We start from the raw sequence: 26,294 nt of genomic DNA, 5'->3' as shown, positions 1-26,294 counted from the left end.
TTTTATAGAAAATATGCATCTTCCCCCAAATTAAAAAGAAAACCCTATTATTTCATAAGTTTATATTACATGTTAATGTATCCCGAAATATTTTATATTGGAACCCCCACACCTAAAATCGAAGTTCCATGACGGATGATAAGAGTTTCCACCAACTCTTCTGTTCATGTGACGCGATTCTAACCTAGATATACTGCCATGAGCTATCTGAAACATTGAACCGATGCGTTCTTAGCTGCTGAAACATAAGCAAATGTATCAACGCAATTGATGATGGCACAACTTATCATCCTTCTATGATATGATATGATATGATATGATAGTACTCTTTTATCTTTATCATCCCCGGTAATATTATGGTTTCATAACATCTCTTGATCAATTTCCTCTTACCAACAAATAAATCCACTTCCCTACTGATAATTTTGTAAAAAGCTGATGTCTGTAGAAAGAATAATGTGATACAAGCACCCTATGTGATTGTTCATTTTGATACAACAGATTAAGGCAGCAACAACTTGTCCCAGGCAAAATTCAACATGCAAGTACTTCTCGCCACAACCTTCACAGGTTCAAGCTTCAGCAAATGATATAATACAAAATCAAATATTGATGGTCGCTTCCCATAACCTAAGAACTCCATTACGACCACCGCTGCATATCCTTTTCCTTTCAAGGTCAGAAGCCACACATCTAACCTGTATGTCACAAACAACGCCAGAAACAGATCAGGTGAAACACGTTAGATGATGGTACATATGTTCCTCTAAAAAATTATTATTTCCAAGGACAATAGAAACAAATGCCTATAAATATATCCTAACAAATATTCGGTTTTTTCATGGATCAGTTTTTAAGAAACGTGTCTATCATTATGATTTATCTGACTCGGAAGTCCGTTTCATCTTCATTGATTTGCATTAGAGCCAACACAGAGAAGGCAGAATCTAAAAGCAAACAAGTTCATATAAAGCAAATATCAAAGATGTAGAGTAGCCTTAAAATGCTCAGACTGCAGGCCACAACCAATTGCTATTGTGTAGGTGATTCCATTGAATGAAGGCTGCCTTTTGCTTATTTAGTTTAAGAACCGGCTGGAAGTAAATCCCTGATGGAGGAGCAATTTAACTGGATTTGAGCTTGCATCAAATATTCCTATTAATACACAAAAAAAGATGCTACACACCAGCTCCAGCTGCAAAATCAACTGCTAGCACTGCTGGCTAAGAAGTCAAGGTTTTGGAGAAAAATTAACCACATAAACAATGCTGGAATCAATCAACAAACTACCAGAACAGCACATCTGCTTTCTGGGTTTGTGGGAGATCATTTATTAATAGGGCGGGCAACATGAGATAAGACAAGGCCAAATGAGATCAACAGGCACAAGGGAAAGCCAAAGGATTGCTAGATTACACCTACCGGGCAAAGGAATTGTTGGATTAAGAAGCCGGCCTAAGAATAGCTTGGAGGTATAAAATATCTTATTATGGCCAATCAGTTGATAGAAACTTCGACAATAGAGCAAGTTGAATGAAAATCTTTAGAATGAAGAGAACATTTAATTCCCTTGCAAGATAATATCTAGAACTATTAGATAAGGACGAAACAACGGCTGAATAAGAAGTAGGCTCCACATTATCAAGGGTTCCATTCCACCTGGGCATTAACAGTACACAAGTTTACCTAAACAAACAACGGTTCAGACAGAGAGAGATCTCGTACAAAAAGGGCAATGAATAAGCAAACGTTAACATGTCAGTTTAGACATGGAAAACTTCGATAACTGAATTTATCATTCTGAGATAAATTCATGCACACCATCCTCCCATTTTTCAACCTTCGAAGGAAAACAATTAATCTCTAAGGTTATGGGTGGATTGCAGTTAAGTGCAGTTATGTGTTATGGAGTTAACATTTGACCCCCTTTAACCATGTTCAGTATACTTTTTAAGGTGAAGGTAAAAGAGGAAGATAACAGTTCACCCTAAAAAGGGGGTCAAGTGTTAAGCTAGTGCAGAAGATTTTGGAGCTTGTGCAAAAAAAATATTTTTGTTCTTTTTTTCATAATCATACTTTACTTCCCTCTATTTTCCTCATACCCAACAATTAGGTTCCACCATTATACATTTATTATGATTTTTTATTATAATTAGTTTCAATATTAATTTTAAAAATTCTTGAGCCCCACAATTACACATAATTTCTACACACCATACATTTACCATTCAATCATTATTTGTACACCCTTGACTTCAACTTTAACACTTAATCAACCCATGCAAAAACACTAATCCCCAATCCAAATTACTGGGAGTTTGGAGTCAAAATGCATTCAATGCACTGAATCACCTTGAACTAAACATTTAATACTCTACATTAAACAGTTACTTATTTAGCATTTGACATTTTCTTTTTAACTCGGACAAGATGCAAACTATTTAAACTTGCCCAACATCTAAACATGTTTTTAGTGGCTCTAGGTGAGTTCATAAGGCTAAGGTTGTGTTTGGTTTGGGGTACAAAGTTAGATTAAATGTTATTGAGTCAAGTGTTAAGGGGGTGTAAGAAAGAGATTGAAGGACAATGTGTCAAGAATGCCTGCTAGGTGTGTAAAAATTATTTGTAATGGTGGAAACCAATAGTATTTTAATCAATATTAAACTAGAATGTAATAAATAAATGAAAAATAATGTGTAATGGGGGACCCAATCATAGGGTGTGAATGAGAGGGTAAATAAATATAGAATTTTTCAATACTATGCACCAACCACCACACCCCCCCCCCCCCCCTATTTGGGGATTGTTAACCCTTTAAAGTTTTCCTCCCCACCCAAGAAACAAACACTCCCAAACATGGTTAAGGGGGTGGTTATATGTTAACCCCCTTCAACCTAAAACCAAACACTACCTAAAAGAGGAGGGGAGGCCCTCAGGAGGACATATTAGTTTTGAAATTGGGAATGCTACCATTTGAATGGGGTTGAGAGGGTTTATGGGATGAGAGAGAAATTCTTGTTATAGAACACAAGGCCCAGTGTGTGTTTCAATGAACATGATATGCATGCAAGCAGAATTAACAGTAGTAACTAGGAACAAAGGGACAGTTTGATAGAACTAATACAATTCATACCATAGCAACTGTCCTTTGAGGTGTTCTGTAAAGTTGCCACCCAGACATTTTTGATCCCGTGCTAGAGAAGCCACCAAGTCTCTCTTGAGGCTGGTGAAAGAGAGACATAGAATTGTCAGCTGCTCCAATTCCCAGCCAGTGTTCCCCAGCATTGATCGATAATATAGGAGCAGTATGAATAGTAACATTCTTCACGCATCTTATGCCTTCTGCATACATTATGTAAAAAATGCTATCAGGACATATCACAAAAGACACTGAAAGCAGGCCATTACACCACGCTGAAATGATAACTGTTAAATTTTACAGGAAGAAAGATGGTCAAAATGCATTTTGCAGTTGTGTGACTTCCACCATTTACCAAGGTAAGACTAAAGACAAACTATGTTGCAATCCCGTATAAAAAATCACACACCTAAGGTTAGCATACATTATGGTTTTTCCATTGGTAGACTGTACTGGCACCAAATTATTTTGGTTGACCACTCGTAAATAAAAGCTTTCACATACATGTAGTATATGGGGAAAAAATATCAATGGAGAGAAGTCCTCTTAAATTAAGGGTTAAATAGATGTCATCCTTGCATTCACAATCCTGTCAATGACAAATAGAAGGGGATTGAAAAATTAAAAAAGAGAGGATGAGAGAGAGAGAATTGAAAAAAGAAAAACTTGATTGAACCAACAAACATGAATGAAGAGTTAACTTATCAGCTAGTAGGGCTTGGTAAATAAAGTACTCGTAACCACAATTACATTCATTAGGATACATGTGTTCAGAGAGTTAATGAACTGAGAGAAGATACTAAGATTTCATGGATAAGCACTGTGTTACTTCCTAAATAAAAACGCAGAAGCAAGATAATATCAGCACAGGTGATATACTATCCACCTATGCAAGTTGGATGAGACTGCTCAGGTTTGGAAAAATTGCATCTTGCCAGAGCCAGACATAGAAGAGCTCCAAAAAAAAAAAGATAAAAAGTTCAACTTGGCAAGAAAAATACTGCTCTTACCTTCCTCATTTTCCCAAAATCGGAGAAGACCATCAGTTGAACCTGAAAAAAGAAATTGCATTTTAGTACACATTTTAGCAGTTCATGTTGGCACTTGAAACATATTTTAGTATGAATCATTAGCATTCATGCTGATACTTAAGATATCATATAAACCTTCCTATAAATGATAAAAGATCTTATGCAATCAAATCACAACAAAGACAAAGTAGCAGATATTTACCTGTTATTATTCCTCTGTCTGACATGGAATACTCAACACACAGTATTGGACCAGCATGGCAGGCTAGAACAGCATCACATGTTCCTCGTGAAACAGACCACACTCTTGCAGTCCAATCATCACTACCAGTAACCAGTGTGTCTCCAACCATTCTGATTGACCTGCATAATGGATAGACACGTGGCTCCTTCACAACTATAACTAATAGTTATCATGGATAGGAAAAATACTCCACTCTGCTCACCGAATCCATTTTGTGTGCCCTAAAAGCTTGTGCATCTGCCTACCAGCACGGATGTCCCATATATTCGCAACCCTAGCAATGCAAAAGTTAAAACAGGTTTTTTTTAGTAGTCAATTATAGAATAAAGACTCAAAAATATACTGTAGCATTTGAAGTTTCAGAGTACATACGCATCTCTACCAGCAGCAGCAAGAATTCCAGTGGAATCATCATACTCCATGCATAGGACTGCACTCGAGCAACGGCCAACCGTTGCCACACAAGTATCAGTTCGGACATCCCACATCTTAACAGTTCCATCATGTGCAGCAGTCAGGACACGTTCACCAGACAGCATACGGACACAGCTTACCTACAAGAATAAATAAACGAATTATTTTCCGATTCAAATATCTTTTACATATGTTTCGTTTGTAATCTCAGTAACATCTAAATTAGTTATATCGTTAGCAAAAAAGAAAAATTTAAACAAGCACTTTTGTTTGTGTTGCAAACTTGCAACATGAAAGAGCAAGCATCGTGTTAGACAAAATCTCCAGAAAATCTTTGTTAAATTAAGAAAGAACATAGCACAAGTATGTGTGTATGTATGTATATATATATATATATATATATATATATATCTTTTCTAACACAGATATCTCAATCCAAGCATGACACACACAATTGAAAAAACCTTTTACAGGGAATTCAGTGCTAGACTGATGCAACTTTCTGACATAAAAATATTGGATTAACAATGCATGCAACTCTGCAAAACCTTTCTAGTCCTATTCCTAATATAAAAAACTTGCATAGATGGTCTTAATAGGCAAACCTGTGCATCATGGCCCTTCAGCTCTTCAAGAAGCTGGGATGTTTGCTTATCCCATACAATAACAGACTGATCATCAGATCCTGATACCACTTTTCCTCGATCAGAACTTATAGCTCGAACAGTTCTGCAGCCCACAAATGTCAAGGTCAATCATAGGAGGAATGACCACTGAAGAAGCAGGGTCATCAGCACCTACTGACTTGAATAAATCATCACAAATACATAAAAACAAGACACCTGGTATGCCCTTTCAGAGTTGCACGAAGTTCGGAACCACGAATGCTAGGATCCCAGATTTTAACCTGCATGATCATTCAAAAGAAATAAATGTCACATAATACAATAATGCTGCTAAGACTTCACAGTTGCATCCATCAATTAATCCTAGCATGTGATGTCACAAAGGCTATGATCTACAGGGAAAACAAGCAAGCTGGATTACAGGATTGGCAATTTAACTAATCAGTTACAATGCATGGTTGTTTCAGAGTGGTAGAAGTTTGAATGCTCCTGTCTTGATTCCTTCAATTTAGAGCCAAGAAACAGAAGCTTTAACACATGCAGTAAAGAGTGCTCAGAAAGCATGGCTCTGCAGTTAAACTTCCAGACATGAATTGTGTAAAGGAATTATACAGGAAAGGAAATTAATCTGTTATGCTAAATTACCATGCAGTCTGTGCTTCCACTGATAAAGAAACCAGCATCTTCACGGTCACCAACTAGATCCCAGACCTCTCTTCTGGTAACACAATGTAAGGCAGTAACGGCACCACTATGGCCTCTAAGTATGCGAACATTGGTTTGAAGTTTCTTCTGCCCAGCAGCAGATGAATCTTGTTTTCTAGGGGTTCCATTTTCATTTACTGCTCAAATCAGAAATAAACAGCAGTGTTGTAATCACAGAAGAAAATGAAAAAAAGGTGATATAATGGTAGACAAAATTATTGTAATACAGGTGACCATTGCTATGAAAAAACAAACCTGAAGTGCCATCGGAAGCCCCTTTACGAACACGACCAAAAGAGTTAGCTCTGGATGGATCTCTGCTAAACATGCTTTGGACCCAGCTCCTGCCAATAACAGAAGCTTCTGCAGGCTGCTCATTCTCATCCATAGAATCTTTTGGGCGTGGGGAAGATAATCCAGGAGATCGCATGGATTGGGCTTTTACAGAAGAGATTCCCCAGTAACTGATACGAACTTGCTGGATGTGTGACAAGAATCCTCTGAGTTTTATCTGAACCAAAAAACAAAGCAAATTTCAGTAGCATGAAATCATAAAAGATGCAAGGAAATAGTGACAATAAAAAAATGGAACAAGATATTGACAAAATAACTATGTACCAAACCAATTTAAATCATCACCAAAACTCCGGGTTTCATGAGAAATATGTTGACGACTCAATGAATATTGAAATGAAAGAAAAGAAAGGATTTCTTAAATGCAGATAAAGTTGATTGTCTCATTTAGTGCAAGTCCCTATGCCCGATGGATTGAGCAACTCCAGTGGATAGTGATTATGGGACATGGACAATTGAACATAAGAATTATCATTTAGCACAGCACAGTGTCAGATGACATTCTCCGAATATCAAGATATGAAGACATAGGTCTCCGTGACATCTATGATGCCAAGAATATAAAACCTGACCACGATTGAGTGTTCAAAATAGGTAATTATGTAAAATTTCTATAACAAAATGCATGAAATGCTTAGCTTTTACTCATTTCTGATATAAATGAATATGAGCTCTTGTATTTCCAGGACATAAGTGGACAGGATAATCATGCTATTAAAAGTTGAACATACCAAACAACCATGATTGAAGTGTCCTCCAAATCTAGTGAAATGCTTTTACTGATTCCTACCTTCACACTGCTTTATGTGTAAAGTTGCTTAATTTTGTTTTTTATGTCAAAAGTGAGTTTTTCTAAACTTCCACATAATCTGTTAATAAAAATAAGAACAAAAAAAAATCAAATTGTTTAATGAATGCACTAAAGCAATGAACAAAGACAAAAGTTTCTTTTCCATATGGAAAGCAAAGAACCATTCCATATACAAGAAAACCAACATCAGGGGCTCTTTTATCGCAAACCTCTATCAATTACATATTGGGGAAAGCACGCCATGGAAGCAGCCACTTCAAAACAGTTAACAGAATTCCTCTCCGAAGCTGTAAATGCTAGCTTGTTTCTGATGACTATTTGGGATGGTACTTTCCAAAAAGAAGAGGAAAGGCCTACTAACAAGTTTATGACTTCCAGAAAATACACTTCTGATAACTGGTGTGGAAATAGTTGAAACACTCTTTAGATGGGTATTTGTGAAGTAGTATACTCAATTGATTGTTTTTTAAATATACAAGAGCTCAAATAGAAAAAATAAAGATAGCTCAAATAGAGATTTTGAAAAAGTACAGCTACTAATATAGCTGGATATCCGACTCTACTACACACGAATAGGAAAAGAATAGCAAATTGAAAATCCCTTACTTGGCTATTTTATCCTATATAAAGATTTGGGAAGCATTGGCAATAATTTCCATCTACTTCAGACACTATAGTTCACCTACGCCACTTCTCTTTTTTCAGAACTATAAGTAGAAGTATCAGGATGACATATGCTTGATACATATTTTGTCTTCGCAGTAAACCTAAATTCATTTTGTTCCAGAATCCCTGTGTTCCAAATAGTTTTATTCAACACCCACTCCATTCTGGAAGCCATTCTATTTGCTTTAGGACATGGTATGTCACACATCCATTTGTTGTTCAGTTACAAAAACATTCAAGTAAATCAGAACCAAAGGCATTATTGTATCAAATAGTACATTGTGATTAGATATTTATAAGTCAAGAAAGCTAAAATCACAGACAACACTGAACACTGAGGTATGAAGAGGTCCAATCACAATGAAAGTCCTGATAAAAACACCTGCATATACTGGCCAAAAAAGGGGCCAGGGTGCTATTGTGAACTATGGATCTTAATTAAACCATAGTCAAGCAGCATACAACCAGGAGTTAACTTACAAACTGCTTGTATCCAATATTATTCTTCTCTGCTATTGTTTCAATCATGTGCCAAGCATCAGTATCAAGAAGTCCCAATCCAGCCTTCACAATGACATGAAACATGATCACAGCAAGTAAGTGAAGCCTGAAGGAGGGAATAAAAGTCGTGAAACAAAAGAAATACAGACAAAGAAGACCACCATGTGTAATGCCACAAGAATTAGTTGTGTTGTTACTAAAGCTGAATAATTGGCTGACCTGCAATAAAAATAAAAAAGCATAACACCTCAGAAGCTTGGCATGTCCATTCTAAAAGAAAGTGATTATTATAATCTTTCATCAAGGAAAGAACAGAAACAGGGTTAAATTTCATGCATCCTAGAAGAACTGAAGAAAGTGCCTCCCAGTACTCAGTATCTGTATGCTCTTTGTTTTTCCCCCTTTTCTCTATGTATGAGTGTGCAGGAGGGGCAGAGGGCAGAAATTAAACACAAAAGGGCTTTATCTATGGATGCTCTTTGCAATTTATTATGGCTCTTTCATCACAAGAACCACCACATGACTCTAAGCATTATGTTAGCTAACTTCTCCATATTATTGTCACCAATAACTAATAAAAGACAGAATACTAACTATACCATTAGCTGAAGCTGGATTATTGACAAAGACCAAATTTAATGGATTGATGAGCCGTTTTTTTAATTGTTTTTTAATCATTGTAACAAATATTAGCAAATAGTTAAACAATGAAAATTAATTAAGATTATCACAATTTGTTGAGAATGTGCAGCCATACTTGCTTGAAGGATGCTCCATTAGATACTCAAAGTACCCCTCCCAGAACCTGCAAGAAAATCAAACAGACCATCTAAAATTTCCATTTCTATATTCTTTTTGACAATTAACAATTCATTAAAGCAACACCACAACAGGATTACGTGAGCTGCTCTAAAGACAAAAGAAAAGGGAGTTGAGATAAGATAAGATCAAAATATGATGGGAAAGATAGAATGAAAACAAGTCCTGGTTTAAAGCAATAGGGAGTCATTTTACAAGAGACTGTAAAATGAAGTAATGACAATAAATGACATCCAGCAGAAAATGACTAAATGCATACCGTAGCTCCTCCCATATAGACAGAGAAATAAGATGACGCTGGACATAGTCAGAAACATTATTAGCATCTCTTTTATACATCTCAGCAGATACTTCAAGGGCATCTCTAATGGTTGACACATCATTCCTGGAGGTTGCGCGACTAATTGCTGTTTTAAGCTGAATTTACACAGATAAAATATAGGGAATTAGGTAGCATGAAAGGTCGCACAGGGAGAGGCAGAGTCAGGGAGGGTAAAAGAAGCTTAGATTCTGAAGCAACAATTTACATGTAAGTGGGAAATCATCATGGATATTCAAAAAAGAACTTAATCATCAAATCCACTATGATTTAATTTTGTAATGTAATTCAGAGATACATTTTAGAAATTTCAACCAATAGCAATTCTCTCATGCTAAAAGAAAGCCTTGATGCATCTTCTACATACCAGTTCTTTCACAGCAATAAACTGCTCATCGGTCAATTGACAGTGCCAACCCTACAAGAATAAAATCCAGAAAAAAGTTAGCTTAATCATAAGCACAGAAAAGAAAATAAATTTATTCTCTCCAACGTACTGAGTGTATATGCTCCCTTATACATTCAACAAATCCACTACCACCAATCCCCTCCGCATCAGACTCAATCAGTGCTGCAAAGCCAGTAAACAAAACACCAATCAATATGCAGAACTCTTTTGAACTATAAAGTAAATAAAATTGAGAATTGAAAGGCATAAAATGTTGTCTAAAAAATGTCAATGAAAGGTTTAACCTCTTGTAGAAGCATACCAAGGATAGTGCCATATTCAAAAGATGAAAGTGGATCATCAGTGGCTCTTAGTTTAAGAAGACGCAGCCACAAACCCTGTATAGAAGTAAAAATAATACTTCAAACCAGAAGCACACGATTATGGAAAGAAGACAGACATAGTAATTTCAGCATTGTTATCAGCTTGAAATTCTACCAAATTTCATTTTGTTTCTACATCACAGAAGCACAGAAATAGAAATAAGATTGAACACCTAAATTTTACCTATTCTTGCATAGTTTATTCATAATATTATATTGCATGTAAGTTGCATCTTTGAAAAGTGAAATGATGTCTCCTAACCTCTACAAATTTAAATTAATTGCATAACAGGTTCCGTTACAAGCAAGACTTTTCTTTTTCCATCAAGAGAAAACAGCAATAACAATACCCATTCCAAACCCATGAATATGGGAGAAAATAAAGACAACAAAAAAGAAACCTTCTCAGATGAAGTTGGACCACAATATAAACACATATTCTAGTAGCTAGGATGATAGGCTGCATCCTAGAGCTATGTCTGGTATTCTGATTGATTGCGGTGAAACTCTAAATGGGAAAAAAATCCTTCAACTCCCAATAATCTACGAAAAGAATGCTTAAAGGTTAAATCCAGTTAATACGAGTTACTACGTTTTAAGATTATAACATGATGAATTGAAATATAAAAAATCTACACACATTCCTATGTGTTAAATACTGGAACTACCCAGAAAGTTCATTAGCACTCAAAAAAGAAAAAAAAATTATACCTGCAGCTTAACTTTAATGTCCAAAACCATGCGCTCCCTTTCTGCCTGTGAAACATAAATATTCACTGATCAGGATAACCTAACTTCAAAAACAGAGCCACTGCTGCACCATTTATGATATAAAGAACTTACAGCCCTCTCCATGGGACTAAGAGAGTCCTTGCCCACTTGCACAGATGGTGAACTGGTCCAGAAATTAGAGATATTAGGAATTCACTATTACAAATCTAACGAACATAATGAAAATTAGAATAAAGTTATGTGGAACACCCATACAAACTTAGGAAAATACACACCTAGGAGCATGCTTTATGTAATCAAAAGCCCCACTTGCTGCTGCAAGAATTTGCTTCCTCTTCTCCTCATGTTCTTCTGACCTGATGTTTGCGGGAAACCTATCATAAGTAAATTTAGCGCCTGATCCTGAAAGAAATGAGGACATCAATGTTACTATAATGTTATAAAATCACTTGAGATGTATTTGTATCAATTTCACAGATTAATATACATTAAGACCTCAAATTTACCCAATATTCCAACATCTGGATCTGATATGGTTATAATTTCAGGCTCTACCCATGAAGAGGGGAGAACTGAAATGGGATTCTGACCCCTTCCAATTGCGTCTTGTAACTTGTCAAGAAGATTATAATTGTTTTCATCAGAATCAATAACTCTCTCCAAATAATCCAAGAAACCATGGGAGTCTAAGAACTGTGTTATCTGCAAGCAACAACAAAGTAAATACAAGGAGAACCAAATCAACCAATAAAAAAAATCAATGCAAAAATCAAAATAGATTTAAACACAAAATATCAAGTTCAATAATTTTCACAATTTAACAATGCAGATTTTTCTAAGTTGGTATTGATGATGGGAAAAAAACTTCACCATGGCATCTGGTGGTTGGTTGGTTGACCGTGAGCGCTTCCTCAAAAATGCTTGAGTGTTGAAGGCATGAGTTGCAGTGTTTTCCTGCAAATAGTTATCTTCGTAAAATTAATTTGAAGAAGGTCATGGTAAGAATTTTTCAAATTAACTCAATGCAATAATAAGAAAAAGGAAAAAGACAGGAGAGTCGTACAATGAAATTCCGGTATCCACCTAAAATGGATGCAAAGAACTTTAGGAATATTAACCTGCATAGAATGCACAAATCTAACAAGTATTAGAATAAAAATACGAACAGAAAATAATTAAGCTCTCCAAGTAAGACTATCCATCCTGAATTTTTGTATAATGGAAGCACCAACATGATAAAAAAACAGGTATTTAAAATCAAGTTCCTGTAAAGAGCAAACAGCAATCGCCAGATTAACCATTAGAAATAGCTGGACAAATACAGAGTCATACTACATTGTTATAGAAAACATATAAACTGATTCACTAGTAACACCGGAAAACCTAGGAAACACATTATATCTGATAACATCATAATCAAATGGGAATATTATATGGGATAAATGTATGACTACAAGTAATTATAGAGCATCTTTTGGAGAGTTTTTGTCCTAAACAAACAACACCAGAAAATTAGAAGCTCCAGGATTCCAGGAATAACCAATACACTGTTGGATTCTCTTTTACCACCAAGAAGGGGAAATAACAAAAAAAGAGGAGACAGGTGGAGTGCTGTACATTATATGTAATTGCATGCTTAGCAGTGCAATAACTAAACAAGCATTCAAGCTAAGAACTTAATTGCTGGCAACAAGCATAGCCATCATTATTGCATGTTCAAAATAATTGCATGTCTTTATGCTTCTCCAATTCTCAGTTAAGCAAATAAATGAGCATCCATCTCTTAAATATAATAAAGACTATACCAATATAACAGAAATGCAGAGCAATTACAAAACCTATCAATTATATATAGAGAATATTGTTAAAAGAGCTTTGATGAACAGTTTATGGAAACATGCAGTAAATTTAACAAGGAAAGCAATGAGTACTTCATAAAGATTTCATGGTGCATCCAAGTATCACCTAAGTTGAAGGTCATGATCTTCTCCCCAAGGCTTGTTGCAGCCTTTAAAATATTGCTCAGATGAGCTAACCAGACCAGCTTTCATTTGATCTATTCCCATGACATTGGGGTACAATAGCTTCAGTATCTCACCCCGCAAGGTACTTAATTCTGGCTCTGGAATAGGGGGTATTTCCTCTGAGGTACAAATTCGGTTATACTCAAGGTCCACAACCACTACCTGCAATACAATGAAAAAGGGATAGAATAACATAAACCATAGCTCAAGAAAGTGACCTAACAATAAAGCTGAAAGTATTTCAGACAATAAATATGAAATTCTGAAATAAAACAGGAAAGGAAAGAAGATGCAAATTTGATTGAATATCACTCTGTATAAGCAATAGAAGACCACATAGCAATACTCAAAGCTAAAATAAACCTCAATCCAAAACTAGTTAGGGTCAACAAAGGGATCTACCTCCACTCAGTTCTGTTAAGGGCTAAAAGACCATGCAGAAATCTGCTACAATCTAATAGTAATGAGAAGTATATTAATGTGCATAGCTGCCTCTCAGTGCCACACATGAAAATGATAATTATACTGGGCAATATTTGCACAGCTCCTTAATTGAAGAGAGAAACTGCACACAAATCAAAAAGAAAAATAGGAGAATGGGGGAGCCTAGATCCTAAGTACTAGATACCCTAAGATGAAGATGCAAGGGAAACACCTAATTATGGGCTTTACATGATCCTATAGTCGTTTAATTTAATGACTCATGTTGTGTAAGTTCCCAGCATACATCTGAATCAGATAAGATTACATGACAGAATTCTCACAATTATATCACTAACCCAAAATGTGATGAACTTTAATCTTAAACTGTAAAAGTGATCCCAGCCCAGACATGTCATTATATCTTAGGTTGCCAACCAAACAAAAAATTCAAGAGTAATATGAAACTCACTTATGAAGTATTTTAGCAGGTAGGATCATACCCGCATTCTGCATTTGAGCTTCTACTTATGCAAGGTATGCTGTAAATAACCCTACACTATTTGCACCATTTTCTAGGAGAATCCCTCCACAGTTTGCACAACATGGCAATCACAGTTCTATTCATTTCAGGAATCAATTTCAAGTTACATCATATGATGAATGGATCCAGTATTGTTTTGAATTGTGCGCACCTTGCTCCTTCACTAGACACTCACTCCTCTTTCCTATCTACTAACAGCAAACAGAAATATCAAACCCTCTACATAGACCAACTCAAGGCTGGCCATGCAGAAGTAAAGGTATGGGATAGAGGCTAAAAAAACATAAATGGTTATAGAACACGTAACAGTTCATCTGTCAAGGGAGTAACCTAGCAAACAAAAACTCGGCGCTCTCTATTGAGTAGAATGTGTATATTAATCGTTCTTTCCAAGAAGTTTAAAACACATGGACCAGTTCATGCTATGCATTCTATAAAGCAAAACCAGAAACCATATCATAGCATTTTCAAATTATTCTACTCAGTTGAGCTGTCCCTGACACAAAAGAGCTGATAGAGAAAATGCTGCCAAATTCCATGCTAAAGAAAAATAATATATAAACACAAATATTAAAGAAAAAGGCATGATAAAATACTACCAAGAAAGACATCATTTATTAAGCCAAACAACCATAAGTTTAAGCAAAAAACTTACACCATCCATTGCAAGGTAAGATGTATCAACAGCAGAATGGAGACCCATCATATAAGGTGTAGGAGCATCAATATAGTCAACTCCACTGAAAAATAGTAATGGAATGTAGACATGCTTCAGCACAACAAACATAAAAATAATTAGAAGTGAGCTGATAAGAGAATCACATGAAGACATGAATATACCATCAGCCTATCCAGAGAATGAAAAACATTTTAGCTGCAATTTTCATCTATGAAGATGAAAAAGGTTCCAGCATTAGAAGGAAAACCTAGAAGTGATATTCTAGTCTGGTAAAAGAAGAGTGAACTTCCAAATAATTAAAACTCACCTGCCACCTAAGGGGATAAATCAAATGGCATATGGCCTCTGATGCTAGGGTTAAAAGTGAATACCTGCCTCAGAAGAATATAGTAAAATTAAAAACGCAAAAGATATTAGCAAGTATTATTTGAACTAATGCTTCAATAGTAGATAAATCAAGAATTTGCAGACAAACAGCTGCTTTGGTAAAGAATGCAGACAACATTTTAGAACAGTCTGTGGCCTTGAGTAAGAGAGCATGGTAAATATGAAAAGGATTTGCAGCCATTTAATTTCAAAACCAGTCTTCTTAATATTTTTATAGAATTTCTATCTTCAGAAAGACTGCTGACTAGAAATCTCATATCATGATAATTTAAATCCACTTGCACACTACAAAAACAGATCCATTAAATTGCTAATGTACTTTTCCTTGATTGTATACAAACCCAGGGATTTACAATTGGAAAAGAAGGCAATCAAATAATGGGAGCTAGTGGTTAGAGCAATGCATAAACACATCTAAATGGAGACCACATCAATTATTAATAGCATAATTGGATGTTGACTCCCCTAACATTCCCAAAAAATCTAATTCAAACCATGTCCTGATAGTGGTAAGCCAAAGAATACAAGATAGGTTCAACTGAAATAATAATCAAACCAACAATATCACTCACCTTGAAATAATTATCAAGCCAACAATATGGATTGGTTATTTACCATGGCCTCTAATAATACACACCCATGGAGGCTTGTTGGTTATTTCACAAACTCAAGGCATCTCTGCCATTTAATATGGATTTAAACAGATATTAAGCACCCAACATCACTAGCTGAAATTCACTGTATCATTCTTGTATGCATAACATACCAAAGTTGAAGCAGATTTAAAGGTTATTAATACATAATGGGAACCTAAAGTTAAACAAATGATGATGCAGAAACTTGACCAATAAAACCAATGCACATGTTTTACTAAGCATGCAAACATACCCCAGATGACTTCTGAAAATTTTCAGTGTAGTGAGAATAGTAAAGAGAATCAAATCAATGGTTATTAAATTTCATTACTTCTCTTAAACAATTATTATTTCTATAAGGGTCAGAGAGATACTTGTTGGAACGAAGTAAAATCCTCCTTTCAAGTAACACGGCAGTAAAAAGTTTGAGCAAGTTGTCCACATCCAAACACTGTACCAATGGCTGAAATGATATCTGCATTCAGCAAATTCAAAAGTCATTTACTGTATAATAATGTGAATTTTGTTAACCCTCCACTACACCACACAATCAGCAAAGGCAGAATCCAGCTACCAAAACCGAAGGGATAGGAAGTCATACCTCAACATGGGGGAGTCCATCTTTGGGTGGAGCCTCCACAGAAAGCAGGCAATTCTCAATGGCAAACAAGACCCGATCCTTTCCAGGAGTAGGCAAAGGTACATTGGAGACCATGTATGATATAACATCCCATAATGGCTTGCTGAAATTTTTATAGAGCTGAGAACATTAAATGAAATGAAAAGGATACAATGGAATTCCATTTTTTTAATGAACTGATAAGCTTAGCCATCCTATAAAATCTTATAACTATTAATTCATATTTTGATATTGTAAAGGTTGAGTCATGTGTGCATGTATACCAGGAAAAGCCAAAAAGTTGGTAACCGAGTCCCAATTCTCACCTATTGCTAGCCATATCAGAGAACCTTCCATAACTAAAAGATACTTACCTACTTCCAGCAGGGGAAAAGCAAAGTGCAAATAACTCCTCCAGTGCAGTTCTAAGAACACCAAAACTAGGAGAGCGGGAAACAAGGCAGATACATTTGTCAGCAAATGAATTTGGAGGTATACGGTAAGCTTCAGCAATATCCTCACTAACTGGATCTCGAAAGGCAATGCAACTAACATAAATTTTGGATCCATCACCCTCTGCATAAAGATTTTACATTAAAAAGGAAAATATTTTTGTAAAAGTCTCACAAAAAATAAATAGAATTACACAAACAAAAACGACAACACGGAAATAAATCAAGCTGTAAGAAATTCATATACATGAAATAAAACTGAAGCCATTGAGAAGTGAACAGACACTAAAAGTGAATGGCAGTAATGATTTCTGCTGTTCGTCAAACATAATTTCATATACTAGAGTTGAGTTTTATTGTTTTCTTTCTGGCACTGTAGATGCGCATTCCACCCTAGTGCTTACATCTATAGAAATCATAAAAAATTTAAACACTATAAATCTTCAAAACAAACCCAGTGAGATTTATCAAGAAAGACAAAATTCATAAACATAAGGTTGGATCATGTTGCATGCTCTTCATGCTTCAAAGTTTCAAGGAAAAGAACAACTTGGCAAAATTCCACCCATTCACAATAAATCTGATTTCCAGAAAACTTTAATTGTGAAATAAACAAATAGCTGACAGAATAAAAGGAAAAAAAAATGTTACCAGTCAAAACAATGGGGTAACTTTTAGGAAATGTGGAGGAATCATTTGCATCAAGTCCTGACGGGTAAAACTCCACACCAGCAGGAAGCACACACTGCCAAACACCAATAATTAAAAAATCAAAATCAGATCCACATAACAAAAAAAACAAAACAAAAAAAAACATACAGTTGGGAGTTGAGGAGGAGGCGGAGGATAAAGAGAGTGATTATCTGGAGGATATTGATCGAGTAGAGAAGGCAAATACAACACTCGCATTCCATGATATCCTTTGTTTCCATCCATAGTTCTCATCTCCGGACCCAACCCACACACTACAAAATACTCGAAGATCCCCCCCATTTTCTTTTCTTCTCTATTCTATTTCAACCAAACTTAAACCTTAGACAACACCAACCCCACCGCCACCATGGAATCCAAAATCTTCACCAGATTGTAAACTCTAACATCATCTTTGGTATTGGAATAAGATAACCCCTATCTCTCTCTCTTTAGAAAATCTTCCTTCTCCAGTTGAGGACGGTTTTTCTTTCCATGGTCGGGATCTTTCATAGCTATCACACCGTGCCCGGGTCAAGTGGGGGTCGAGTCAACTCTTGAATTGGTGGATCAAACCGGATCTATTATAACAAAAGCTAAATAGCTCATGCAAAAACCATTATAAATTAAGAGAAATTTCATTTTGAATTATAATAAAAGTTTTATTTTTAATTTCTCATTTTATCTTTCCACAATACTTTAGTTGTTTGCATATTTCTTTTTTTTTCCTTTCATAATATCTAAAATGTATAATTATTCTATGTTTAATTATTATTTGCTTAGTACAGACAAGAGTTGTCAGACTCAAGCACCATAAATCTGACAAACACGTTAGAACCAAGTCAATTGAGAATGATATAGCCGTTAAACCCATGACTTTTAGATCTCACTTAGCCGCCAGATCTAAGAGTCTTAAACAATTTTAAAAAAAAATTAATTAGCATTTATGTTTATAATAGTTAAGGATAATTTAAAAAAAATTTATAAAAAATAAAAAAAATTATTTATGATACTTTAATGGTAGTTTAAATGTTTTTTTTATATAAAATAGAAAAAATTTATAAAAAAAATTATTTAAGATACTTCAAAGGTAGTTTAAATGTTTTTTCAATAAAAAATTAATTAATTAGCATTTTTGTTTATGATAATACTTTAAGGATAGTTTAAATATTTTTTCATAAAAAATAAAAAACAAATTATAAAAAAATTATTTAGGATACTTTAATAATAGTTTTAATGTTTTTTTATAAGAAACTAATTGGTATGAGGAAATTAATATAGATCAAAAGATATTTCAATATGGATTGTAATATTAGTTTCACTTTCAACTTCTCATTTTATCTTTTCACGAGACGTTTTTTTGATTGTTTGTATTTTTTTTCTTTTCTCTCTCATGATACACAATTATCCTTTATTTGTCTGATGTTTGCTTGGGTCATGCAAGAATTGTTAGACTCAAGTATCATGTATTTAACAAACACACCAGACCCAACACTCTTGGGTTCTAGCCTGGCTGCTAGATCCAAGGCTCACGGGCCTGACTTGACCGTCAGATCCAAGAGCCTATAAAAAATTAAAAACAATATTTGCTAGACCCATGAGCCTATAAAAAATTATAAACAAAATATTTAGGATACTTCAATAATAGTTTTAATGTTTTTTTAGAAAAAATAAAAAATAATTATAAAAAAATTTAGTATTTCTATTTGGGATACTTTAAAGGTAGTTTAAACTTTTTTTATAAAAAATAATTAAAATTTCTGCTTAAAATACTTCAAGAATAGTTGAAATGTTTTTTTAATAAAAAACAAAAACAATTTTTGAAAAAACTTAATTAAGATTTCTGTTTAGTATACTTTAAGGATAATTTTAATTTTTTATATATAAAAAACAGAAAACATTCATAAAAAACATTATTTAGGATTATTCAAAGGTTTTATAAAAAAAAATTAATTAGCATTTATGTTTAGAATACTTCAAGGGTAGTTTAAAAGTTTTTTTTATAAAAAACAAATATAAAAAAATAATTAGCATTTCTATTTAGGATACTTTAATCGTAGTTTAAATTATTTTTTTATAACAAAAAAAAATTTAATTAGCATTTTTTATTAGGATACTTCAAGGATAATTTAAATAATTTTTTTATAACAAATAAAAAAATTAATTAGGATTTCTATTTAGTATACTTCAAGGATAATTTAAATATTGTTTTTATAAAAATCAAAACAATTATCAAAAACATTAATTAGCATTTTTTTTTAGAATACCTTAAGGATGATTTAAATTTTTTTATATATAAAAAAATTAATTAGGTATAGCCGTCAGACCCAATGCTATCAAGTTTAACATGACCACCTAACCCAAGTTTGTTGGGTCTGGCGACCCAATTCTCTTTGGTCTAGCATGACCACTAGACCTATAAATTTGATTTGAATGGTAAAATTAAAAATTATAATAACTTTGGTCAGGCATGTTTAATATTATTATAAATATTATTATTTTAATTATTATTAATCTTATTAATATAATTATTAATAAATTTGAAAAAAAAATTATTACTATTAAAAAAATCATAGATTTGATTTGAAGCGTAAAATTAAAAATAATAATAATTATATTATTAATATTATCATCATCATCATCATCATCTTGGATCGTTTGGGTCTGGCAGGTTCTTAGATCTAGCTTTGTCATCAGATTCAATTTACTTGGGTCTAGCATGATTGTCAGACTCGAGGGACTTAAAACATTTTTTATACTCTTAATATTTGTTTTTTATTTAAAAAAATGATATTGATCCACTACAAAAGCGCGGGGCCAATATATTAGTCTATTCTAAAACAAAGACATTTTGAGTTTTATTTTTTAAATGAAACAATACGTGGACAAAAAGCTAAAAAAATATAGAAAGTTTGACTACATCTGAGTTGATTTGTTGGCTCATCCCGTCTCCCTACTTTTTCAAAAACAAACTAAACCCAAGTAAAACTAAGTCTAATCACTCACTTAATCTTGATGGAATCATATTATAAGAAACTCTAAATGTTGGGGGGAGAATCATTATAGCAAAAACATTATTCATGCTCTAACATCTCACTTCAAACTCACTATTCAAATTTATTTTATTTTTTTATTTTAATCCTTAAACCTTTTTTAGTTGATTTTCAACCTTTTGTGATAAAATTGAAGGATAACTACTTCAAATTTATTAAGAAATAGCAAGATTAAAAGAAAGAGGACCAAAGTGAAAAAGATAGGAGAAATAGATGGCAGTTTTGAGAATGGGTCAAAAAGCTCACTTTGGTCCTTTTACTTTTAAAATTATGGGCTTTTGGTTCTAATATTTTTCAAAAATTTAATTTTTATCCAAAACTTCATTTTCTTTATTTTTTAGTCTTTAGTTTGATAGATGACAAAGAAAGTTGTTGGATTTCGTTAATTGAGAAAGAAAGTCTTAATTGACATTGATTTTAACCACAAAATAGGTTAATTTTGGTGTCAATAGGTTCCATTTAATGAAAAGAGTTTATCATAGATTTTTTTACCCTTTACTTTGCCTAAAATGATAGACTTGAGCTCCAAAATTTCTTAATTTTAGATTTTTAGGTTGTTAGAAGTCATATACGAGTTAATTAGGGTGTTTAGGTTATTTTTATAGGTGTTGTGGGTCAAAAATGAATTGAAAATGAGTTTCTAGATCAAATAACCGTTAGCTTTGATTTTTCAAAGAGATCATTCTAATTCATTTATAAATTTATATATATAAACTTTGTTTTTTTAATAATAATAAATATTTATTTTTGAATAATATTTTCTAATATATACAACCTTGCTTCATATTTTTTCCTTTTAATTTTATTTAATCGATTTCATATGTGTTTCTATTTCTATTATCATTTTATTAAATTAAAAAAATAATAAATAAAGTCATTAAACATACTGGTTAAATAACTCTTGTTTCAAGATTAAATATCTTGATCTACTTCTATTTTTTGATTTTTGATTTTTATTTTTAGTTATCATTAATTTTTTTTTCATTTATTGACACAGATGATTCTTGATTTATTTAATTAAATGTACGTATAAGCCTTTTGATATATGCTTAAATTTATGTAAAAGAAAAACATGTTGGAAAAACTTATATGTTCAATTTTTTTAGAAAAATTATCCAATCCGCGATGGAGCGCAGATAAAATAGCTAGTTGATAACTATGACATGGATTTCTTTGTTGTTAATGGAAAAAAATGCAAAAGTTTTATGATTCCTAAAAATTAATTTTTTTATTTGATAAATCTTATTTTGGTTTTGCAAAAATAAGACAAGGGATAATGAATTTCAATACGTGCTGTGATGAAAAATATTTTTATCAATCAAAATAAATAAATAAATATTCTTAATATTTGTTCAATATAAGTATTTTTTTTCTTGATTAATTTATTTATGTATATGGACTTGATTTGTATGTTTGATATTTAGTGACATTAATTCTATTTCTTTAATTTATGTTTTATACAGTGGATGAACAAATAATTTAGTATAAATTCTTGTAGGGTTTTCTAAAATACATACATGCAGCGAAAATGATAAATTAAAAAACAAATGAAGTCTCATAAATCTAAGGTTGTTTAAAGTTTATACAAAGATTACCTAAAGACCATATGTTCTTTTTGGCTTTGAATAATTGCTTTAATGTTAGGTTCTTATAAACCACAAGCCGTTCAAATATCTAACCTTTAATGGTAATCCACACGAATCACTAGTAAGAAATCTTCTAAACCCTTTTAGGAGTGTCTAGCAACCTGTCATGATCCACTAAATATTATAAAATTCATAAGTGATTTAACATAACCTTTCAATAACCAGTTTCTTAATATAATTATTATTTCTTCATCAACAATGTTTTGATTTAGATATTATAGCATGAAATGTATCTATTCTGTCAAGTCATGTTTGTTCTTAACACTATAGTCATTGATTATTTGAATAAGATTTAAAATTCTTTTCAAATTTCATTTCACCTTGCGTAGTATTTGAAAACAAATGGAATATTTTTTTTCTAATTTATCTAAGGTGATGAATTTTATCTTAATTATTCAAATACCTTTATATGGTTCATATTATACCCAATATATGTTTATTTGTTACCCTTGATTAGGAGAACATATAGTAGGATCAAAGCATAACATTCCTTATATAAGATAACTTATTGATCTCAAGTTTAAGGATCCCTTACAAAACTATCACGTGAATCTTTCCAAAATCATAAATGATCTCTTCATATAGAATTTGTTGTTCTAAGATTAAGGTAATAACAACATCTAAGAGAGGTGAATTATGTGTTCCACTAATTCGATCAAGTAATACAAATAATCACAGTAAGCATATATAACACAATAACTGACACGATCAAAGAGTAGATGTCTTATCCCAAGTGCAGAAGTGTCAAAGTAATAAATAACCCGGCAAGACCGGGGTCGAATTACAGGGAGGTGAACTATAATAATAATAATAATAATAATAATAATAATAATAATAATAACAACAACAACAACAACTACTACTACTACAACAACAATGATGATGATGATGATGATGAGTTAAAGAGGACTTTGAGATGTAAGATAAATGTGAAGATTAAACAATGATAAAAACAAATGTTAAGGTTAGAGGATCCACTAACAGTATTAGAGATAAGTAAAGTATAAACTCTTTATAAATTATCAACATGATCATATTAATCATCTTATTTACGTAACACCATACTTATAAATTTTATCAGGTATTCATGATGCTAACTTATGTTGACAACAAATCAAATTCCTCTCATAACAACGATGTTGGGCGAAAACTATGAAAGAGCAAGTATTTGATGTACCAAGTGTTATACAACACAAATCTAGATTAATCATTTAGCAAGAAAGGTATTAAGAATTAATAAGATAAAAATGATAAGATATGTTAATAGCAAACTTTCTTGGATATAAACATTAAAGTCCATGTTGAGTTTATATTATACATATTCTAACACCATTAGTAAAACATTTTCATCTTGACATAAATAACTTAGCTAGACATTATGAAGAAGAAAAACATAAATAAACAACATAAGAACATAAACATGATATAAGTTCAAGTATAGAAAAGGAAATGAAAAGCATAAACAAGAGATTAATAAAAGCAAAACTTAAGCATTACAAAAATATAAAGAGAGAGAGAGCAAGAACATGATCTTGATATGAAGAACCAAGCTTCCTAAATGAATGGAAAATGTCTCTTTTTATAAGCTAAAATTCAGAACTATTCATTTGATAATTGATTATTGATGTAGTGGCCAACTATTGATTTAGTGGACTTGGTGGATAACAACACTCAAGCATTTTGGCTGGATGAAATGACATTGCTGCAATCAGAATTTGACAAAGTGTCCCTCATGAAAGTTGTTGGCAATCATCTTATCTTTCCACTCATACATTGTCAGAGCATTTGGATCACTAGAGCTCGGGATATGGCTAAAATACTGAGTAGTGCTGCTGGTGGACGTAGTGGATAGCCCTCAAGCTCTTGTCTAGATGAAATGTCATTGTTACCATTAGAATTTGAGCAGGTCTTCTTCATGAAAGTTGTTGGAAATTGTCTTTTTCTTCTACTAACCAAATTTCATGTCATTTTGCCTTCTAGAACTCTAGATATGGGTAAAATTCTGAACAATGTTTGGGCTAGATTGCATGACAGATTCTAACTTCTCTATTGTGGCCAAACTTTGAATTTGAAAACAGCAGATTTGGGTCTTCCACTATTCATGAACATTGTAGGCCTATTTCTTATCTTTCTATCCATATAAATCAATTTGAAATCCAATATCTACAACTCCAAATATGACCCAATAACTGAACAGTATTCCAATTTGAATTGAATCGGTATCTCCTTTCTAAGCTTAGCCTTTTCTTTATCCTTTCACTTTCAATAGTTAATCACATCAATCAATCCTTTAAATTGTGAGATATGCCTGCATTTAAAATGAGCATTTACCATAAATTAAAGCTATCTTATATTATTAGACTTGTTATTATAAAACATGCTCTAGTTAAGGAGTTATTGATACTTCAAGTGCAAAATGATGATATAAAACCTTGATAAAAATGCACTTTTAAGTACTAATCACCCCCCCCAACCAGCTTATTACTACTCCTTAGTGATTAAAATGTTAAAATAGAAAAACAATTTTCAAGTTCCACAAAGCAAGTTATTCATCATTTAACTTCCATTAATCTATCCAAGTAAACAAACTCTCATTAAATTTATATATATATGCTCAATACCTTTTAAACAAAATATTAATAAACTTTCTTTTTTATGTGCTCAATGTGTGAAAACATAGATGATGGGGCTTTTATCGGAAGAAAACAATATTCTGTTCTAATGTTTAAGGTTAACTTTCTTGAGTTGAGGTTATTATCTTTTTTTATTATTATTTATTATTTTTTTTATTATATACATAAAACTTAAAACACAATTCATCTTTAACCCATGTAACGAGCTTTCGGCTAATGACTTCCAGACTAGTTGGTCTTAGGGCATTAAGTGTTGGGACACCTCTTCGGGCTTAATAACTCGGGTTGCAGATACTGATACATAGATAGTGCAATATTTGATTCCCTTAAGCTTTTCTCCTCAACCCATGTAATAAGCGTTGGGCCAATAACTCCCAAGTCAGTTGACTTTAGGGTATTAGGTGTTAAAACACCCCTTCGGGCTTAATTGCTTAGATTAGGGAGGCAATGAAACCAAACTTATCTACGTATTTATTATTATTATTTTTGTTTTTGTTTTTGTTTTTTTTTTGCAAATTATATACTATCCCGTTCCCTTAATTGTTACCTTTACCAAAAGAACATAAATAATGTAATAATTCAATGTGCGACCTACAATCATATGTTAAAGTATGTGTGTGAAAATGAAGGTTTAAAAATACTTGTTAAATTAGTATATAAGCAGAATCAATTGATAATAATGCGAGAGTTTGTAAACCTGAATATTTCAAGAAGTATTATGATAGACCTTGTTAAGAATGTTTACTAAGATACATCTCAAGAGTCACTTTAACAAAAGAACTCCTTAACTCTGCCATCTTAGTAACAACGGTTTTGCAGATAGAAAACACAGTTGGTTAAATTTTTTTTTAGGTATTGACTACCCTTTCCCCCCAACCAAAACGAGACATTGTCCTCAATGTCTTAAGGTAGAAAGATAGAGTATAGAAGACATCACCTGAAACAACGAACACTGACAAACTTGAAACACACTTAAAAAAATATAAGAAATAACAAAACAAAATAATATGCTATTAATAAAACCAAAATATACAAGGTTTCACAAACGAAGGCTCAAATCCAATCTAAGCTTTTTACGGCTTTCCTTAGTTGACCAATATATGCGACTTATGGAGGGATCAATGATAGGGATGAAAGATTGTAGTTGGTCAATTAATTGTTCAGCAGTAGCAGCAGAGATTATGATTTGTTGTGCCGAAGATGTTTGAAATTCCTGTTCCACAGCTTGATCAAGAAAAGACAACAATTTATCATAAAAACCATTAACATTTAACAAACCTATAGGTGTGAATGTGAAGTTGGGCCCAAGAGGAAATATGAAAGATATCTTCCAATGTGCCCAGACCACTTAGTAAGGCAATGAAAGCATCAGCGTGTTTA

The 26,294-nt window shown here is 32.9% G+C and overlaps 1 protein-coding gene across 3 annotated transcripts; it reads right to left on the bottom strand.

Annotated features, from left to right (window-relative positions):
- Nucleotides 1-328: 328 nt before the first annotated feature.
- LOC133675208 (DENN domain and WD repeat-containing protein SCD1-like) lies at nucleotides 329-18,133 on the bottom strand. 3 transcript variants are annotated; one of them, XM_062096510.1, is made up of 31 exons: nucleotides 17,712-18,133; nucleotides 17,544-17,637; nucleotides 16,815-17,016; nucleotides 16,423-16,564; nucleotides 16,196-16,296; nucleotides 15,107-15,170; nucleotides 14,776-14,889; nucleotides 13,098-13,318; nucleotides 12,196-12,250; nucleotides 12,003-12,086; nucleotides 11,639-11,834; nucleotides 11,408-11,534; nucleotides 11,244-11,295; nucleotides 11,112-11,156; nucleotides 10,340-10,415; nucleotides 10,127-10,200; nucleotides 9,997-10,047; nucleotides 9,570-9,727; nucleotides 9,249-9,296; nucleotides 8,653-8,710; nucleotides 8,471-8,554; nucleotides 6,415-6,670; nucleotides 6,100-6,296; nucleotides 5,671-5,735; nucleotides 5,434-5,557; nucleotides 4,787-4,968; nucleotides 4,617-4,688; nucleotides 4,373-4,533; nucleotides 4,150-4,191; nucleotides 3,134-3,339; nucleotides 329-698 (listed from the first exon to the last, which is right to left on the bottom strand). In XM_062096510.1, exons 1-31 carry the CDS (start codon nucleotides 17,883-17,885, stop codon nucleotides 603-605), a joined length of 3,621 nt encoding a protein of 1,206 aa, XP_061952494.1. In that variant the 5' UTR covers nucleotides 17,886-18,133; the 3' UTR covers nucleotides 329-602. The 3 variants fall into 3 exon arrangements, with proteins under 3 accessions (XP_061952494.1, XP_061952493.1, XP_061952495.1); XM_062096509.1 differs by having other exon boundaries at nucleotides 3,134-3,342; nucleotides 17,712-18,131; XM_062096511.1 differs by lacking the exons at nucleotides 17,544-17,637; nucleotides 17,712-18,133 and having other exon boundaries at nucleotides 3,134-3,342; nucleotides 16,423-16,581; nucleotides 16,815-16,955.
- Nucleotides 18,134-26,294: the final 8,161 nt, after the last annotated feature.

This window comes from Populus nigra, chromosome 16, assembly GCF_951802175.1.
Source record: "Populus nigra chromosome 16, ddPopNigr1.1, whole genome shotgun sequence".
Taxonomy (NCBI): domain Eukaryota; kingdom Viridiplantae; phylum Streptophyta; class Magnoliopsida; order Malpighiales; family Salicaceae; genus Populus; species Populus nigra.
Note: the sequence above shows the minus strand (reverse complement) of the source record. Positions and strands in the feature narration are given on the sequence as shown.

Bases quoted from the DNA above. Each gene is read 5' to 3' on its own strand.
- LOC133675208 (XM_062096509.1), bottom strand. From the start codon at position 17,885: ATGGGGGGGATCTTCGAGTATTTTGTAGTGTGTGGGTTGGGTCCGGAG. The intron at 10,048-10,126 runs GTACGTTGGAGA...TTATTCTTGTAG, and splicing joins TAAGGGAGCATATACACTCA to GGTTGGCACTGTCAATTGAC. The intron at 6,671-8,470 runs GTAAGTTAACTC...TTTTTGGTTCAG, and splicing joins ATATTGGATACAAGCAGTTT to ATAAAACTCAGAGGATTCTT.